This window comes from Falco peregrinus, chromosome 8 (genome assembly GCF_023634155.1).
Source record: "Falco peregrinus isolate bFalPer1 chromosome 8, bFalPer1.pri, whole genome shotgun sequence".
Lineage (NCBI taxonomy): Eukaryota > Metazoa > Chordata > Aves > Falconiformes > Falconidae > Falco > Falco peregrinus.
This window is the reverse complement of record NC_073728.1, coordinates 16197616-16218911: the sequence shown is the minus strand read 5'-3', so window position 1 is coordinate 16218911 and position 21296 is coordinate 16197616. Positions and strand designations below refer to the sequence as shown.

At 36.8% G+C, this 21296-nt stretch overlaps 1 protein-coding gene across 1 annotated transcript in view; it reads right to left on the bottom strand.

The window, feature by feature from the left end:
• RAPH1 (Ras association (RalGDS/AF-6) and pleckstrin homology domains 1) overlaps window positions 1-21296 on the bottom strand; it is a 60460-nt gene that overhangs the window by 26385 nt on the left and 12779 nt on the right. The window contains 2 exon segments of the mRNA XM_055812521.1: window positions 896-1055; window positions 2475-2552. Coding sequence (XP_055668496.1) covers window positions 896-1055; window positions 2475-2552 — 238 coding nt within the window.

Genomic DNA, 21296 nt, shown 5'->3' with positions numbered 1-21296 from the left:
AAAATGTTACAGAATTACACCTTTGATTTTTATATACTCAGTTTGGATTTACATAGAATTTGTGCAAATTCTTTCTGGTTTCAAAAACTGGGTAACTTTCAAGGTTTCATTTATTAAAATGTTAACATTTTGAGCTTAGTAAGATCTCTTTTTCATATGAAAAGTAGAAGATTCAAAGGACACCCTGTCACCCTACAATGGCCTTTTTTGTCTAACAATAAGCAAAGTTAACATGCTACACTGCCTCAAATAGAAAAGGTTTCACCAAAGGAGAGAGGAAAGATTAATTTGCATATTTGGGTTCAGTCTGGGCTCAATAGCTCTCTGATGTAATTATTTTCTGATTATGGAGATTAATATTGTTTTTCTATCATTTTTCCCCTTCTGTTGCATTCCAATGGTATATTGGCTAAATGAACAACCGACATCGTGGTACGTGCAATGCAGCACAAAGGGGCTTCAACTGCCCTTAAAGCCATATTGCCAATTGCATTAAAATATTTAAAAGCAAAAAAACGCAGACAGCTTTTTGTAATAAAAGCTATTAGAATCAGTACAAGATACTATTTACAAAGAGGATGATGCATGGTAAGCTTTTTATCCCTTACCTCTTTCTTCTGTGAAGAACACAAGAAAACCAAGAGGTTCAGTGACTAGACATTAGTAAAATTCCTATATCACACCTTAGAATTTAGATATGCTAAAATCATAAAGAAAACATTTCTAGATCATTCTGAAACAGCACCATTCATGAGCTTTATTACATGAATGACCATTTACTACAATAATGAATGGGACGATGAACATTATAAAGACAAGAAATTAAATCGTTCTGAGGACATATAGACAAGTATTATATCAATAAGAATTATAAATATTTATAATTATTACTTACCCATTTGCAATTCAGAGATGGTTTCCACCAATGACCAGTCTAAACTGTAACCACAATGTGATTTGTCCATCAGATTATCTAATACTTGTCTCACTGTCTGCCTTTCATCCACCATCATTGTTTTTGAGCTGTCATCAGACATATGGACTCTGATCACCAACTATTAAGCAGAAAATTAGGATAACAAGAAGAAGGATTAATTTTCCACATTTCAAATAAAACCATGTTTTTTAAGACCTTGGGTTTTTTTTATAAGATTTTGTTTAAATAGCATAAAATATTAAGTTCAATCAAAACAAAGCCATAAATGATGGTTAGATGACGCATCACAGACACTTAACAAGATACTGTTCTCCTTCAGTAGGAGAGAGTAAATATAAAGGTCTTCCCAATACAATGACAACATGCTTTAGTTGTGTATCTAGAAGGAAAAAATCCCTCCTGCTTAAGTGTCCTGTTCTGATTAATACAGTGTCTTTGTGAAAATTTTTCTTAGGTATCTAGGTGGAACAAACATAGACATGGAGTTCTGCACAACATCATACAGGATCAGAATTTTTCAGATTTGAAATTCAAGCTTTCCACCCACTTCCTCCATATTTTCTGAAAATGCTGATTATGTAAACCATACACCTATAGTAAATCATCTTTTTCTGAGGTGTATGAAGCACCAGTGGGAAAGAATTCTCCTTGTAAAACACAATGGCTTTTCATAGGCACTTTAAAGAGGTCATTGTCCAGGAAAGAAAAATGCAGCCATTTTTTAACTAATCAAAAAACGTAAGACAATTGATTCTTCTTGCCAAGCATTACTTCCGTTTTTACACCTTGTTCAGCTGGAAAAGTTGTAACTTTTTAACTTTAAAAAGTTAAACTTTAAAAAGTTAAAATTAAACTAACTAATTAAAGTTACTAATTAAAAAATTAGCTAAACTAATTACAACTAAATGTAAGACACTGGTTGGCTTGTTAATTCCCATCTTCCAACCAGTACATTAATTCAGCTTTTGACACATAAACAGTAAATATGAAAGGCTTTTTAATCTACTGAAAAACTCCAAATGTAAAATAAGAATGCTAAATTTCAAGGGAACACTTTATATTCTTTGAGAGTGCATCAAGTAATGTCAGTAGACTTTCTCCACTTGCTAACCACTGTCTGTAGCCTGGAATGCTCGTATTCCATTTATCACTGGAAAATCCTGCTATGCATAATGGGAAGGGGTCTGTCAAGAAAACAGACCCTAATTTTAAATGTGTGACTGCTTAGTATACGAAGACAATTTCAGGAGGCTAGAAGACCTTTGTTTCAGCTCTGGGTAAAGTTGGCAAAGTCTTCTCAATGCACACTAGCTGCAAAATGAGCTATTCCTTAAGAAAAACATAATGGCATTCTATATGCTAGGGTTTTCTTGATTAGGTCCCATCTAGATATAAAAGTACATTACCACTCAAGATCAGAACAGTAGTGTTCCTATTTTATTTAGGGCAACTTAAGGGTAACAGACACACATGAGAAGAATTTTGTCTGCATTTTCCAGGTGAAAAACTATAAAATAAAGATCTTACAAACCAGTACCTTTTTCACTTGTGCCTCTTTAATCTTCTCTAATGCAACCCTAATCTTCTCAGCTTTGAGTTTAGCAGCCTGTTCCTCCTAGGGGGACACAACACACAAGATTCCAGTTAACACAAACTTCAGTCCAGTTTTAGTGGATCTAATTTTGAGGCTACCATGCTTTAAAACATTTAACTGAAATGCCGATTTACCCGTATGTAAATCCTCAACTATTTCTTAGTGATGGTGAAGACTATTACTTTTTAAGACAAAAAGTGTTACTATGTGTCTCTAATATTTAGAAATACAACTGCCATTATGTCTACTGAAGGTATATATTTTGTATAGACACATTTGGCATTTCTCAATTCTTTCATATTGTAAGTAGTCTTGTGCACTGGTACCAAATATTTTAGCATATCATGTATTTACAGTCATAGATTTGGACAATATGAATTCAACAAGAGTGTACAATAAGAGTACACCCAATAGATTTTCGGTTGATCAACATAAAACATAAATAGCACACTGAAAAGTATCAGAATTTAACATAACACAGAAAGCATGGAAAGCAAATCTTATAAATAGGATGCCACACTGTGCATTGGTTTGGAAAATTTTAAACTCTTAAATCCATTTGCAATAAGTAAGCAGCTTAAACATTACCTTTATCTTTACTAAGTCCAGGCTGTATTTCTCCTTGCTTTAAGTATTTTAAGACACACAAAGTAAATGAGCATTCTTTTGTTTGATGCTCTTCTAAATAATCTATTTTTGTTACAACTGGAAATGCATTAAAAATTAAGATAATTTAAATCCATTCTACCTGCTGATGCTAAAGAAATGTGTATATTGTAAGACTAGCAATACTGGGTTTTAATTTCTGGAGATTATTGATATTTCTGTTGAAAATGGGTTTGAAAAATGCAGCTAAGCAAGCAACCACTCTTTTTAAGATGCCGTATGCAGGCTTCAGATTTTATCAAGCTTAACTTATGGATGTTCATTGTGGCTAATATCCAAGATGATCATAGTTACTTTAAAATCTCTAGAACAATAAACGAACATATTAAATAAACAAAAAAAAACCCCCTCCAAAATATTCAATCTCCTTAGAAAAGAAAAATTAAGACTTTTCTCAGATCAAAAGTAGCTCAGCCCATCACAACACTACTCAGCACACCACAGATACTTAGTTCTCCATTGCTCTCTTGTATGAATGTAATTTGCGGTTTCTTTACCATGTGTTTAGATGGTTGCTTTCCTTGTAAAAGTCAAGATTCAGCTATCCTGAAATCCACAGGAGTTAAAGTTTTCCACTTCTCAGTGAACTACTATCAACTCCTATCAACTGCTAAAGGGCATTCCCTATGCTACTTACTATATTCTTACTTAACAGCATTTGCTCCCTCACACCTGTGACTGTACTACATATCTGAAAAAACCTCCGCTACACAGGACAATAGGCTGCCTTGTGAGATATCTAATTCTTTTCAATATAATGAACCAGTAAGTTGACACGAGCAAAAATAACGTGAGCTTGAAACATTATCGGGGCACTCAATTACCTAGGAACACAGGTTTTTATTAGTCTACAGGGAACTGTGGCTTTTTCTTCAATAACAATGGTATCATATAGCTTAGAAAGGTTAAATCAGATTAGCACTCTCTTAAAAGCAAACAAACAGTGCCATAATAACTAGAATCATTTAAATGTAAAACACACCTAGAATTCTAAAATAGTCTTTCTCTTCCTTAACATTAACCATTTCTACCTGTAGAAATAAATCATAACTGAAAATCAAGACTTTAAATACTTTCAAGTTTCTAGAAGTGATGCTATGAACCTATGCATTATGAAATCAGCAAGAGCAAAAGACTTTATTTTATAGTACGTTTGGAGAAACTGTAATTTATGGTTCAAAAAAGCTGCTCATTAGCCCAACCATAAATCTTTATTGCTGTACAAAGGTTGAGAGCACATTTGGTTTTGCTCTTCACTAAAGTCAAGCAGCACAATTTTTCACCCTATTTCACTATATACCTGTGCAACTACCTATAGCAAACCCCAGCTGGAGCACTGTACAGCCACAGTGCACAGGCAACAACAAAAGAGCAAGCAAGAAGGAAGAGGTGACCTGGGGGCCTCTCACATACTTGCGCCAATACAGCTAAAACATCTTTGTTGATGTCAAAGTTTATAATCCATCATTCCCTAAAAATCTTTTAAAAATAAATATGTAGACCAAAAAAGATTGACGATTTATTATTTTAATGCCTACTTTTCATCCCCCACTCAATTTTAATGTGGGTCCAGAGACCAGGATTTCTTTGCTTTACTAGAGTTTAATAAAGTCAGTTTAAACTGAAATAAAAACGTAGAACTACGATTATAAAAATAACAACCAGTTTCAGCCAGTAACACATTCTAAAAAGAGATCTAAATCTACTTACTGGAAATGCACAGAGGAAAAAGAAGCAAGAATTAGAAATTTCTGAAAGCACACAGTAGTCAAAGATTTTAAGTTATTCAAGAATTGCCTTATAGTTAGTCTTCAGACTTCTGAGTATCATTGCTAATGTGAAAAATGGTATTTCACTGGAGCAGGAGGAATAACTATGTATTTTAACTACTTAATAATTTAATAACTACAGAAATCCTCAAAACTCACAATTCTTTCAATTTCTCTCCTAATGGCCCAAGAAAACAGCCCCACATCCCCTCCTCATCAATGCTACCCCAAAACTGGTCTCAGACACAAACACAGGCTCTCTCTCCTCCCCTGCACATGGAACCAAGACCTCCTCAATAGCAGGAACCATGTGCAATCCATCAGCTTGTACAAAGCTAACAACATTTTTCATTGCACATAGAAAAAGGTGGCAGGTGGCAAAACCACCTGTCTGCAGTTGCAAACCATTCAATGCCACAAACTAACAAGGCCAGGACTTGTGGTCCAAGCACATTTAACTTGGGTATTTATTTCCTTCTGGTAACAACGATGCGAGTTAGGTTGCCAAAGGGTCATAAAAATGCACATAAATGGCAGTACTGCTGCCTCGGTCATGGTTTTACAAGTGGCATATTTTATTTCCATGTAAATTCCTGATATGGCTGATCCACCTGTCTCCCTTGTGCAGCATTACTTCTCGGTTACAGCAGTCACAGTGCTGCTGTGGCCAAACAGACAATCCAGGCAGGGAGCTGACCTGGTTGAAACTTAACACAGCAGAAAGATTCAGCAGAATCCACTCTTTGGTAGGACTGCCTTTACGGTCACATAGATGCTGTGGAAAAGCACAAAGGAGAGACATATGCACCCACTGTCTAAAAACACAGAACAGAGGAGCGTCGCTCCCACCTCTGACAGGAAAAACAGAATCTCCTTTAGTAGCAGTACACATCACTGTAAAATTGCAACATAAATTCCTCACTTCAGTGGGATGCCTTTGGGACTATTATACTTGCATTTCAAAGCTTTGAGCTGAGATTACTTTTGGTTATGGAAAACATCACACCTGATTTAAAGACTGCTTGGAAACATACTCATGGTAAGAACTTGTTCATCCAAAGTATCCTAACATTTTGTGAGCTAAAATTGAAACGAGTACTGCTCTGCAGTGCAATGGTCTTAAAATTAATTAATTTTTCTTTGTATTTTTATATCAGTACTCGGTCTTCAATAATTTTAGCTTATACTGGAATATTGGAAAGAATAACCCCCAAAAACCTCAAGTTAAGACTTCCTTGATATAATGACAATCACAGTCTCCTGCCCCAGATTCCAGTTAAATGTGCAGTTACAAGATGCTTCACCTGTGTTTTACCATTAAATATGCAAGATGTGTGCTATGACAAAGCTGACCTTGCTCAAATGACATTATGCCTCACAGTTCTAGGTTGGGGTTTCATTTTTTGTTTCATTGTACATTTTTAAAGTGTCATTAACTGATCCCTTTTACAGAGATCACAGGCAGAACAGAAAAAAGGGGAGGGGAATCACTTACAGGTTACAGTATTTAGGAAAGCTAGTAATGAAATGGTAAGAGGTAAGTAACAAAGTCCATGTTTCAATTAAGTTAGCAAGCAGATACACAGATCACAAGACACATAAAAGAAGAAATTCTTTTATGTTTAATATTTTAAAATTTTATCTGAAGTTTTTCTTTGAATGCAGATAAGACAACTACGCAAGTAGCACTGACTTCTGAAGGACTTGAAGCAGGCATCCACTGTTTATTTTTCCAGCTACAGTCTATCCTCAGGTAGAAAGGCAGTCACCTGTTTTGCAAAGACTCTCCCTTCCTGCAGAGTTTTTATTGAAACAGAGGTTCTTGTTGCCTGAGAACACCATATTAACATCTCAATTTGTACCTGATTCCCCAGAACTTCCAGACATGTTTATTAGCCTCATGTTTAATGTCTATTGATCAGAATATTCACCACTAATTGTTTTCTGTTGGTTGTTTTTATTTACTATTAAAAAAAAAAAGGAACACTAGAACAAGCATGTATGTGATCAACACTGGAAAGGGAAAGCCAAATGAGTGAATATTAACATCAGTTCTTCTGTATTTCTTTATAAACTCATTACGACAAGTAGAACACCCCTACCCTAAAAAAACAATGCAGCAATGGTGGCACAGCCCATTTATAAACAATGGACTTGTGTTTACATTAGTAGTTCATGACCATTCTCAAAACATATGTTTTATTGTATTTCTACTCAACATAACTCAGAATAACCTGCGACTGTGTAAAGCAGAAAGCAAAACGGCATTACTCTCTTCCAAAGCTCACTAGATGTGAGTGTACAGCAGCCATTGGTGTGGCACTCAAATTGGGTAGCCAAAGGAAAGATAGAGCAAAGAGATCAGTGTTAAGAAACAGTTTTTGGTGTGGGCCAGAGGTGGGGGACTTAGTCCAAACCAGACCCAGAAATCAGGGTTAGTCTTTGCCCCAGCATCCAGATCATCAATGAAGATGTTGAAAATACTGGACCCAGTATTGAACCTCTGGGGTGCACCATTGGTTAAGTCTCCAACTAGACTTTGTGCCATTTTGAAGGTATGGCAGAATAGAATCTTATTCAGTGGGGACAGACATTCTTCTATCCCCTTGAAAGACTACTCAAACTAGATTTGACAAAGCCAGTAGCAACGAAGAAGAAAAAACCAAAACACACTTGCAAGGAATTTCACTGGCTCTTACCCCTTGAAGCATCCATCTGCACTACATTATCTCCCTGCCTGCTTGTGAATAGGACCTGTCTTGTAACAGCTCTAGGCCAGGCTTCTCACTGGGGCTATCCAAGGCAAACAGTTATAGGAGAAGAGGTACTAGATCTGGGACTAGGAAAAAGCATGAAAGGCAAGAGAAGAAAAAAACAACAAACCAACAAATCAGGAGGGAGAACAGACCTTAAAACACTTGTAAGGAAGTCTGAGAGTAGAAAGAAGACTAGAACGTAACAGATGAAGCACTAGGACTGGCATCATCTACTACATCCTTTTTGGGGTTTCCAGGTCTTTTCACAACTTCCTCAAAAACTGGCTGTTTTCAGATTGTACTTACATCCTTTGCAGATTAGAAATCAATTGCTGTTATCTTTAAATAGCATTAAAAAAAATAATCTCAAACAGATGCTTCACTCAAGAATGAGCACATCTGAATCAGATTGACCTAAGACGCACGAAGCCAACTTCTCAACTGATTTATTCAAAGGTCTGAAGGCATTACAGTGTGTGATAACTGGAGTCTAAAAAACAGGAGAATCAACATTCGTAAGAAAAATATTTGCCTTTCAAGTCGACAAGAAAGGATGAATGAATTACTAGGTATTTCGGAAGAGAAGGCATAACACAATTCCTTTTCTGCAGATGCTGACATACATATCTGAAGCATGCAGTCATTAAATCACTGTCATCTGGCTTCCTGAATGGAGTTTCAGCTTCCCACGCATCAGAATGGTAGAAGAAATGGTAACTTCAAAATTCAGCATGTTACATTTATATATCCTTTCTTCATGTCCTAAACTGGGATATACTTGAGCCCCAAATACTCTCAAAATTAGCTGCATGTGCTCTTTATTTCACATCCATATGCTTAGTTTTCAGTATTCATTTGATGCCTTAATTCCAACCCTACAGGGAAACAAGCTTGCAGATCTGACATTAATGATACACTGCTTTATTTTCAACATTCCATAACTTCACTGATATGCTTTCACCTCTGTTTTCAAATGGGTTTGCACGCTGTGTACACAATAAACACATGGAATTACATTTAAAAATGAAGAGACCACCACAACGAATAGATCATTTTCTGTGCTGAGATCTGCCCTATGCTGCGACAGGAACTGTGCTTGTGCATGACTAACACAAAAGGACTCTAGTCTATAACTATAATTTTTACAATTAGTTGTATTACCAGAGGACAAAACTGGTATTATCATTCCCCCAAAGTCTCTCTAGTCTCAATATAAGAGGCAGACAGATCAAAGAAGGGCAAGAATACAAGAAACAGTAAGAAATAGTTGACACCAGAGACACCTGCATAAAGCTGCAATATAATCCTACAGTTCACTGATCGAACAACTTGCTACAAGGAAAAGCCCCATTTCTTGGGTCTGCTTCTCTCATACTGGGGCTTATCTAATGTTACAGCAAGCTGAAGAGATCTAAGGAGCAAAGTGGACTTTCATTTCATTGTTTTAATAAAGATATTTCTCTCTGCAGGAGGTCAAAAAGAACCAGTACTTATCCACACCAGGACTGCGTGCTCAGCAGTCAGCAGTAGAGAGCACAGCTCTACTGAGACAGCCCTAAGCTGCGCTAAAAACAAACATTATCCTCAGAACATCAGTAGCTCACCAAAAGTACCTGACTCAAAGGGCTACAAAGTCTAATAAGCCAAGACAAAGATCTGTAAATCCAAACATTTTACTTCAGCAGTCCATTAGAATCACTAATGTGACGCAGTCTATGGTCATATGATGCAATGGACTTAATATTTTACATATTCTTTTAATTTAAGTTCCATATGGTAACCAACACTCATCCCATATACAAATAACCAGAAGGAAGGATATGAAAGATATGGAGATGAAACAGAGAAAGTTATGGTTTCTGTTTGTGGCACAGCTGTTGTTAATCTATTTGCAATCAAACAAGGTTTGCCGGTTTGGTGGCAATTTGCTTTGTTGGGGGTGCAGGGACAAGGAGCTGACTTTCCTTTTCCAAGGAAAGGAAAGAGGTATGGACTTAAATTTCAAGCAAAACAATCACAAGAGCAGAAAACTATTTCAGTGTGGCTGTTTGTACTCCTCTAGAAGACGGCCTGAAAATTTGTTGTCAAGATACATGCTGAGCATTGAGAAGAACGTCAAAGTATTTAAAAAAAAAAGCAGCAAACTAGTTGTAAGATTTTACTGGGAAATACAGAATGCTTATGCCCAGCAAACATTATCCTTATTGTTTTGTGGTCACCAAGGTACATTTTGTCACTTCAGGCTTGCCTGAGGTTCCTCCTCTAGAGTGTCTATTTGCAAAAAATAACCCAAGGAGTGGTTTGCAGTAGGCAGCAGCATCAAATATATCTGACACCTCACTACTGAACATTCAAAGTTTGCTCAACAACGTGGAGCTGTTCTGCATCTCAGCTTGTTTTTTCATCAAGGAGATTTACAGCTTGCTCCATTCCTCCTACTCTTAGTTTCACAAGGAAGTATGTACAGAAAATGTAATTCTTAAACTGAATGGCAATTTGTGCTCTCTTAGTACATTACTGACCCCTTTCCTGTAAAGAAAACGAATTTATAATCATGATTTGTACACAACTGGCTCATTAGACCACTGTCTTACTAGGATATTCTCTCCACATTATATCAAGACAGCATTCAAAATGTTAAAAAAAAAAAATCCCATTACTTACTACAGTTTATCTTCAATATAACAAGTAAACTTATCTTAAGGATACTACTGCCTTTTAACAGTATGGAATACTCCTATATATTTTCCACAGTTGTGATCTTTGTTATTTTTTCAACTAGTGAATGGGAATAGAAACAAAAGAACTTCTAGCTCAGTACACTTCCTTTTCAACCAAGGCATTTTACCTGCTGACAAGGCTATTAAGTATTTGCCAAGAACTTGAACACTTTGATAAATCTGCAGAAACAAATAAAGTTCAGCCTTTAAAAGCACCTTGGACAATCAGGAAAAGCATGTAAGTATACGCACAAGTTCCTGGAAAGGGCAGGGGTGGGAGGAGCATAGCACACACCAAAAGCATTCTTTCTATATAGAAATAGTCACATACAGGTGGGAAGAAGAAGCATCACCTTGGTCAGCAAATGAGAAGGCTTTCCTGCAATGTTTCTCAGAAGGAGGGAGGTTTCCCTGTCCAAATAGGAGTGCTTGTGCAGAAAGAAAGAGAAAGAACATAAGTCAAAAGAAATCAGTATAGTAATTTTGTAGTGTCTTGATTACAGAAGGCAGAGTTTAAGGAAAAACCCCCCTATGTCATCACTTTATTTCCCTCCCATACAAATGTGAACATTCCCAAACACTACTAGCCTAACACACACCAGTATAAAAGCAGTTGTGCTAATAGCATACATTGTTTTAATCTTCCCCTGTACAAAATGTCACACAATAGAATTAAGAAAAGTTTTGCTTACCTGCTGCTGGTTTCTTTTCTGCAAGAGACAACTTATTTTAAAAGACATTTAAAACTATAAAAGTAAGAAAATATGCACTTATACAATGCTTTTCAAATTCCTGTCCAGTCTTCTAAGACTGAACATTCTACCCTTGTTATGCAAATGTAAAACCATTAAAAAAATCGGTCATTCTGGAGACAAGGAACTGATGTCATGCTTTCTACACTGGCTGCTGCTTCCATAGTTAAAGAAAGTATATATTACCATAACAATAATCCAACTCTGACTTATAATTTTTTTTTTTTTTTCAAAAAAGCTCTTCGCTTGTACAGCCCAAATTACATAATCCAAAAAGTTAGAAACAAATCCCTGCATTTCTCTTGGAAAAGAAATCAGCAGAAAATATCTTTTAGTCTGTTTAAAAAGGGGATGCAAAATCAGTGGGAACCACCAGAGAAGGACTTCTCTAAAGGCAAAAATCAGTTAATGACAGTCAGCAGAGTGATTATCTTCTCCAATATCTGCTACAGAGGAACAACAAAACCATCAGCCCACAGGAATTTGCACATTTGCAGAACCACATAGTCACAGGTCTGCTAAGGAAATTAGGCTAACACTTAATGTTCTGTGACACAGTATATCTCCTGTGTACCACCCCAGTACTGTGAATCTTGTGTCATGTGGCTGCATCTGGCTCAACCTTATTAGTGTTGATTGGTGCAATTCTATATAGAACAAGGCATGACAACTGAGCCTATTATACTCTTGTTTAATAATTAGCAGCACAGAACCCCTGCATCTTCTCCAGGGCCACAATAAGTTATAGTCTCCTGAAAAAAATGAAGAGACCATGTCTATAACTTCATGCAGTTCCTGCAGGGGGAGATTACTTGATGTGACTACCACGTGCTGGGCTGAGTAATTAAGGATGTCTAGCAGGCTTTAAAAGACTCTGCACAGCATTTGAAGTAAAACCTAAGCTCCAGCCCAAGCTCCACCTGGTACTTAGCCACTAATATAGACGCAGGTTATGCTACAGACTGAATGAAGATTTTCCTGCCTGCAGATTAATTACCATCTGTATCTACATCATATGTTTTAGAAGCACAGCAGTGCTGCCTAGTGACAAGTTTTCACATATCAAGCACACACGGATGAGAACTTTGTGATGCAGGACCCGGTATAATTAAAAGTTCTTGTCCATTGTTTGCAGTCATACAGAATTCTTATGATTATTTATTTCAGGAAGTCTAATCTATCATTTGGGGCTGATGAACTAAAACATTCCTCTTGTACATACACAGGATTTCCAGCAGCTTCAATGATACTTAAGAAAGGCTATAATTTAAAGAACAGTTCTTTTACTCAGCCTGAGGTGATGTTAGCATTGCTGGTGAACAATACAGGTTTAGAATGGTCTCATTATAACTGCGAAAATATTTCTGAAATAAATCAGTTGGCTCAATCCAAACCTCAAAAATACACATAAAAATCCAAAGACAAGTTCAAGGAAGTGATTTTAAAGAGTTTCTTAACAGAGTTCTTGTCAGACATCACATGGACTCCAATTAATATGGATCACTTTTTTCTTGGTGAATGGAGCACAGCAGTAGAAAGAACATTACAATGTACATTTGTAGTCTCTTAGTGTTTAGCCACCTTCTCTCTTTAGTCTATCAGTTAACAATAGTGTCAGGATAAAGAGAGGATACTGAATCTTTCTTTAAAGGAAATACTATTTGCTGGAGAATATTTCTCCCACAGAGAAGCTCAAGGCAGACCTTCCTTGTATCACTAGTCATTTTGGCTATTGCCATCTTGCACTGAAGTACAGTGGAACTTTTCTCCACTAAGGAAGTTTTATTCTATTCAGAAATGGGAATGCCCTATATTTCTTACAAAATAATAACCATTGGAGACTTTTCTAATGCTGCTTTCTAGACCTGCAGCAAAATATGAAAACAGATAACCACAGGAAAGTTATTCTGGAAATGAAGAATGATGGTATTTCATGGGAACAGGTGTTGACCAGTAAAATGCGAAACAACAGTGTGATGACAACTACCTATGTGAATTCGAGCTGGAGAGACATGTCTAAAGACAGAAAGGCAACAGTTCTTTGCCAGGCACCTTTTGTGGGTGGCTCCTTCCTACTGCACAGCGCATTTTGCAGTACTGCAGAAACCCAAAAGTTAGAATGAACAAGTAGCAAAGCAACAGGAAAGCCCAAGTTCTAGGAATTCTAGCTTGACTAAACAACAACTATGTGCACACAACATTATTTAACTGTTTGACTGCATAAACCATTAGAGAAAGGAAAAAAGTTACATTTTAGAACAATGTTACTCTTTCACAATCCACAGTTTCAAAGCATTTAATCTATTTCAAAGAAAGTCTTCAGCTCAAACACCAAGCTTTGACGTGAACAGATGTTGCTCTTTAATACAGGCTCCCAGGAATACTCCATTGTTCAGGGGAAGATAAGTATTTTATCATTTTTTCTTAAGATACTACAATCACATCGGACCACACAGAGGATCTAAATAGCCCAGTCTTCCCCTCTACTTCGGGAGGTCAAATATGCGTCGAAGCTCTGACAATAAAAATGCCTGATCTTCCCAAATAAATTAACCTTTGTTTATGCCCCATGTACTTTCCCAGACTAAAAATAACACCAATGAAATCTAGGAAAACAAAACCAAAACATTAATTACTTCTAGGTAGACATTTCTAGTCTTCCACCATGAAAAGCGTCTGTTCTTCCATCTGCTCTCATCACAACAATGAGAACTCATGCCCTGGCAATAAAGAAGTCTCTCCACCAGTACATCATCTTAGGTGTGTTGAGGAATCAAAACCCATTCCAATTACACAAAGTAGCATGTCCCATCCTCACAGTCCCATGCACTTTTCTATCCCGTTGCACTAAGCTGACTGCTTCACAGTACAAGGCCATAATTTCTCATAATGGGTATTTTCAGTTTAAATATTTTTTAAATTGTCATGCAACCAGAATATTAACATATCCTTGGAAGGTAAAAGTAGCTTGAAACATTGTGAAAGGATCAAAATTTGACAAAAGCTGCAGAGAAAGCAAAAATGTGCAGTTCTTTATACTAAGCATGAATAAGAGCTAGGTGGTAACAGTGTTGGAAAACTAATTGCTGCATCCACTGAAGCTTATTCAACATGAGTAACATTGAGGCAAAGACTTGATGCTCAATTCATTTACCAAATTCTTTGAAAGATCACATATTTCTAGGCCAGCACTTAACTAAGGGTGCAAACCCAACTAGTACATAACATGTGCACAGTCTAAAGCTAGCTATAATTCTTCAGTTCAGCTAGGGTTTTTTAAAGCTATATATTTTTTTATGTATAAGATAGCTTTCTCAATAAATCCAGCCACCAGTTACAGCCATACCTTTTCATAAGTTTTTGTATAAAATGAATAATGCAAATGCAGTGCAAATGAAAAAGCTTCCCAAAGTTGTTTCCACTATACGTAGAAAAAAATCACTTAACAGACATTAGCACATGTTAGAGTTTTGTACTAAAAGAGGATCTATAAAACCATCCTGCCAATAAAAGAATTTTAAAACCAACACTTATACTTTGATATTTTAAATGATGAATACAGAGCCAGACTCCACTTAAGATTCCTAGTTAATCTAACACCAGCACTGCTCAGGCAGAACTCAAAATACCATAGCCTGGTGAGCATCCAGGAAGGCAAATGTGACAGGCCTTTAAGAGGATTCTTAAAAGGCAATAAGAAATTCTCCTCCTTGTCACGTCATCAAATCATGTAATTTGCACTTCCACAGAAACTGTTTAAGTGAAGAATCTGTCAATATAAACTGTGCTACAGGACTCTACAACAGTAGCCCTGGGCAGGCTGCCCATATCAGTAGCCATGCTGCAGACCGAACTGCACTAAGTTGGTTTCTTTATAATCATCAGAATATACTCTTCCTTCCCCCAAAAAAGCAACTATGAGGCCTAGTGTCATGTATTGAATATGTTTGCAACTTCTTTTCATACCAAAATCGCTTATTTTGGGGACAATTTTTACACAATACCTAAAAAGGTATTCAATTATGTTTTAGTGCTTCCTCGTAATATGAAGCAGATTTTGAACTAAGTTTCAGAAACTCAGTTTAGTTCAGAAGATCTGGATAGAGAAAAAGTAGTGAAAATTATTACCAAAAAATGGGACAATTGTGGTTTTAACTCACTTTATACAATAAGTATAAACTGACATTGCAATGATGACTGTTTTGGACTGTCTTCCACCGTAACTCCCAGCAGTACTTATTCCAAATCACACTGAAAACTATGAATGTTAAAAATAGTAATAATAAAAAAATCCTCAAAATACTAGAAAAGATATGCTGATGAGAACATTAACATTCTATAAAATAGAAAGTATACCTTTCTCAAGGGATGACAAAACAGCTGTGCACAAAAATATAAAGTACAGAAACATTTTTACATTAAAAATGGGATATGATGACAAACAAAAGAAAAAGCATTTAAATAAGCCCACTAATGTCTCCATTACAAACTTTAGCTGATATGGATAATCACAACAAGAAAAATGAGATTGAGTACAATTAACTTGGTCATTTAAAAGTTCTAGATGCTGTTAGGACAAAAAAAAATTTGAATGGTTTTCATGTGTAGTTCATTCAGCAAAGACAGCTAGCATTGATCTTTATAAAAATATGGAATAGAGTCTTGTTCCAAATTACATTTGGGACTTCAAAGATTTCCTATATCCTTTCTTTGAAGACAGGAATGTAACATCCATTATCTTCAGGCCTAAATACCAGAAGTTCATCGACCAGCTGTTCAATATTGCATTTCACAGTGTTTCCAGAGAACTCAACACAATACTCCTTTTAAATACAAAGTAGCTGCGCTTATGCCAGAAAATTTTTCCAGTGATGAAACATTTTTATATCCATCACCAACCTTACATCTACAAAACACGTTTCCTAAATATGATAAAACAGATGGACTACTAGGAAAATGAAAATATCTTTCAGATTTTCAGAACATAACTGGTTGCACTAACACTCTACATGGCCAAAAGCTCAAGATTGACTCCCCTGTTATCCTTGTCAGTTCCTTTGCAAAAAGTTCAGTGTGTTTTAATTCTTGAGGTTCTGATGTCTCACCGTGAAAGTCAGTTTCAAACCAACCAACCTGAAATTATTTCTGAACTAAGTTACTGAGCATATTAGAATTATTTGTTGCAGTTAACTGATGGGTGGATTTTAAAAGGAAAAGATCCTTTTAGAAGAGGTGATAAACTGAGCTGTCTAGGGAGGTTCTGAAGGATGCAGGCTGTGTAATCCATCTTACAACTGTAGCATTCCATCAGTCCACAGGTAACATGCCACACACGTTGCCTCCTTCCTTCAACTCTACTTGCACATTTTTGCAAAACGTTGATAATCGTCATACCGAACACATCATCTTCTTGTTGCACATCTTATTATCACTTAGTACAGAAGTGGGTGGGACAAATTTGGAAATACTCAATGTCATCACTAAGAGGCAGAGTTGTATCTAATCCCTCTAATTTTAAGGTAAGGGCTCAGAATACATACATGGTTTAAAAACAGTACAATACAGTATGAAAGGTGCCAAATATATTGTTTACATTGTCAACTTACAAATAATGAACAAAAAGTGCATGGAAAGTGTAAGAAAAAGATGAACTGGCAATTTTCTAAGATATTTTATCTTACTGTTCTAATGCCTTAAAATATGTTAAATAGAAAAACTTTTTTCTGGTTAAATATCTGTAGGTTCAAAGACATCGTTCATTCAAGGTGTGTGCAACAGAGTAACTTACCTCAGTACATTAAAAAAACAAAACAAAAAAGGGACAATGACAAGACACTGAGGACTTGTGAACATAAAATGTAGAGTCAGAATCATTCAGGTTGCAAAAGACCTTTGAGATCAAGTCCAACTATTAACCCAGGACTGCCAAGCCCACCATTAAGCCATGTCACTAAGCACGGCATCTACATGTTTTTTAAAGCACCTCCAGGGATGGTGACTCCACCACCTCCCTGAGCAGCCTGTTCCAGTGCTTCACCACCCTTTCAGTGACGAAATTTTTCCTAACATCCAACCTAAACCTCCCCTGGCGCAACTTGAGGTTGTTTCCTCTTGTCCTGTCACTGGTTATCTGGGAAAAGAGAGCGACCCCCACCTGCCTACAGCCTCCTTGCAGGTAGCTGTGGAGAGCAATAAGGTCCCCTCCTCGAGTCTCCTCCTCTCCAGACTAAATAAATGTATCTTGCCACATTTACTGCAAAACTATTTAACATTAACACATGCATCTAATTAAACCAGCTGGTGGCACTCTTGTGCCACTATACTGGATTGCACAAGATGGTTGAGAAACACTACAAAAATCTTTTTAAAAGCCTCCTTCTGTCCCTAAGAAACAAACTAAAATGAGGGAAACTGAGTGAGCGAGCAGTATCCCACAGAAAACTATAAGCTTGCAAAACTTTTTTGAAAAGCTAACTACTACAGCTTTCAGCTACATCAGTACATTCAATTCTTTAGATTCCATCTTAAAGAATTAGAATCCACTGTTTTCGAAAGAGAACTCAAGAATTAAAAACAGTTTAAACATCATTTTTGTAATTTTGTCCCCCTTTGGGAAAGAAGAACTGAAATTTTTCTTTGCAAACTCTTTGAGATTAGGTTTTCATATGGAATGCGTAAGAGCATACAATATAAAATGATGGACAACCAATTAAAAATATCCATTTTCTGTTTACAATGGGGGTTGTTTATTCACCATCCCTAAAGGTATTTAAAAGACGTGGATGTGGCACTTAGGGATATGGTTTAGTGGTAGACCTGGCAGTGTTGGGTTTACGGTTGGACTCAATCATCTTAAAGGTTTTTTTACAACCTTGATGATTCTGTGATTATACGACTGTCAAGAGCAATCATGCTTCAGAAAAAGAAGTGTAAGTTAAGTAGCCTTACCCATTTAATAACTGGAAAATAGGCAATGACCAACTTAAAGACAACTAAAAAGATTGACTGCAATGATATACACTGTTACCTTACTGCACTGTTGGGATACTAACAAATCAAGCTCAAGTCACTAACGTGATTTTTCTGTTGCAGACAAAGTGACGCAACTATTGACATAAAAAGAAGCCATATAAACATGTCATAACTTACAGGAGTCAATTCAGCTTCCTCTTCTGGAAAGTTAATGGGATGCTTGGACTGATTGATGGAATGTCCCATAGAAACAATAAAAATGTAGGAAAATGGGGAGGGAAGGATGCAAAAGGGAAGAAAGGAAAGAGAAGGAGGAGAAAGAAAGGCTTTATTATTGCTTAGAAGAGGGGAAAAAAGAAGCACTGATGACAATTATCTTAAGCAAAGGCAACAAAACTAGATTAAGAAGTTGCACTGTCCCTCATCCAAATTTTTTTTTACGAACAAATGAACAATGACTTGAAGACAAGGAGATTCAGGCACTCTCCTATGGGAAGGGAGAAGGACATAGGATACAAGTATGTTTTCAACCACAGTAAGAGGGGAAATAGTAGTCTCAAAAAAAAGCACTGCAGTAAAACACCTGCAGGCACACACAACACACTTTTCAACCTTTGTTGAAACAAATCAGAAAACAAATCCAGGTAACATTCTCTTTGAACAACTACTCTCACTAAGCCAAAAACAGAGTTAAATCCTCTAAACACTACAAACAGGAAAAAAAAAAAACACCAACCCATACTGTCACCTTTACACAAACTTATCTGCTTCCCATGTCAGTTCCTCCATACCAGTAATTAACATAATACACTCTGGTGACAATTACTAAGTACATACAAGAACAACGTCCATTTAGTAGAGATTTATATAATTTCCAGTTGGTTATATACTATTTTACAGCTCTAGGTGCCCTCATACTACAATTGATTTAAAAAGAAATGAAGAGGAAGTATTTCTGTATTCCATATATTTCTGGAAGTATTTCCATAATCTTTGGCAAGGGAAGGAGGGGGAGAAACAAAAACAAAACCCAAAAGAACAAAAAAAACACCTAAGACATTTCTGTCTCAGGACACAACGTTCATGGTGGTGACAAGCTTCTTACTGCGAAGTTTTTAAGGGATTAAAAATTGAATATTATGCTGCTAAAAAGTGGAGACCCTAAGATTTCCAGTGACTCATTCAACGCTTGCTCCTTCTCCTTCAAAGGTACAGAAGTATTTGTTTCAGGCATGTTAATTTTGGTAATTGAGTTACACAGTTAAGGTCTGACAGATCCAAAAGGGGTTACAATTTATATAATTATCAAAACCTCGAAAAAGGAAAATAGACACTTAGAAACTGAAATGGCCGCATTAGGTAATGGAGCTGCCTGATACTTCCACGTACAAGATGTGTTTTCAGTTGCTTATAAAAAATCGCCAAGTTATAAGAAATTTTTCATGATGGGTTACTGTTACAGGATGATTACTAGTAATTTACACTAGACAAAGTATTTCCAGGAGAGGAGAGGAAAGTGTATCTCATTTAAAATATAGACGTTTTTAAAGACCTCTGCACATCTGACCATGAAATAGATTATTGGCAGCAGAAACCTCAAAGACTTGCTTTGTGCTGTGCTGTGGGAAGTTGCCCAAATTTGTCTGAGCATAAGCCTTTAGAATTAGAACGGTAGTCCCTGAAGCCTCAGTGAAGTCTGGAGTGTCTAAATTAAAAAAGTCTCAAGGTTGCATCTTCTCTTGCAGCCCTTCAACTGGACTGCACACTACTAACCTTGAACAAAAAAAAGAACAGCCAAGTCTGAGAATGCTTGGGTCCATGGTGGGAGAGTACAGCAGCCTTCTGTAAACTGCAATGTCTGGCTGCTGCAAAGCATATTGGAGCCAGACATGGGAAGTGGGAATCTGGAGCTATTACTGTGCTCCCAAGTGGCCAACCCTCCTCCTGGAACTCATGCAACTCCATTTCACTGCAGGCAACTGGAACTTCCTAACTCTTAAGTGTTCAACTTTGCAACTTAAAAACAACAACAACAATGAAAAACACAAAAAAAACAACCCCCGAAACAACAAAATTAATCTACAGCAAGTGTTCTTAATAACGAGGGATGCTTATAACTTCATGCCAGTCTACACCTGTCGAAATTCACTGCAATTTAAGAAACGTGTCTGTGAACATTTCAAATTAAGAAACTGCTGCACCGTGGGCATGAGGTGCAATATTTGCTAGTCCGTGCACCTCCTATGATGCTTCCCTGTCGAACACAAGTTCTTTGGGACACAGCACAACAGAAAGGATTGTAAAACCTAGTAAACATTTCAGTTCAAGTTTAGTTTCACTACTGGTTTTAAGAAATCTAAGACTGAACTGCCACAAGAAAGAGGCAGCCCTGACCTTCCTCCAACCGTGTGCTCTCACATCATTTGTGTGGACAGCGGTGATTTTGACCAAGTAGTCCAGTGGATCAATGAACAGCTAATTCCAAAGGACTATTTTTCAGGGAGACCACAAGCCGATTCAAATCACTAGGCAGCTGCACAAACATTAGTGCCAATACAAGATGTGGCAAGACTGGCAAAATCCAGCAGTCGCATGAACCTAAATTAGCATAAACCAAACATGAAATCCCCCAAAACAGTTTGTTGGCAGGGAGGAGGCTTCAAGTAGTGGAATTTTCCCAAAAGAAAAAAAACACATTACAGGGAAAAAATACGTAAGATGGAGCATAATTTCATGGAAAATGGGTCTGATCTGTCCAAAAAGAGATGCATTAAGCGGAAGACTGAAAGAAGGAAGGAAAAAACCCCAACCCTAAACCTTAGTAAGGCTAATTCATGCATAACTGCATTAGAGAAAAAATACCTTCAACCTGTGAAGGGCTCTACCTGCAGCACAGAAAACAAGTATCAAAGCAGCTAAAAAACCTAAGGAATAAGAGTACACATAGCTTTAATTGGTTTTGTTTGGATCTGATGCCTTTTACACTAATAACTGTATTAAGTAACATTTGCTTACACGTCTGTTGACTTCTAAACTATGAATCAGTCCCCCAAAAATTACTGTAGACATCAAATCATCCAAAGAACAATCACTAGAAGAGAACGGGTATACACGTCCGGAGAGTTAAAAG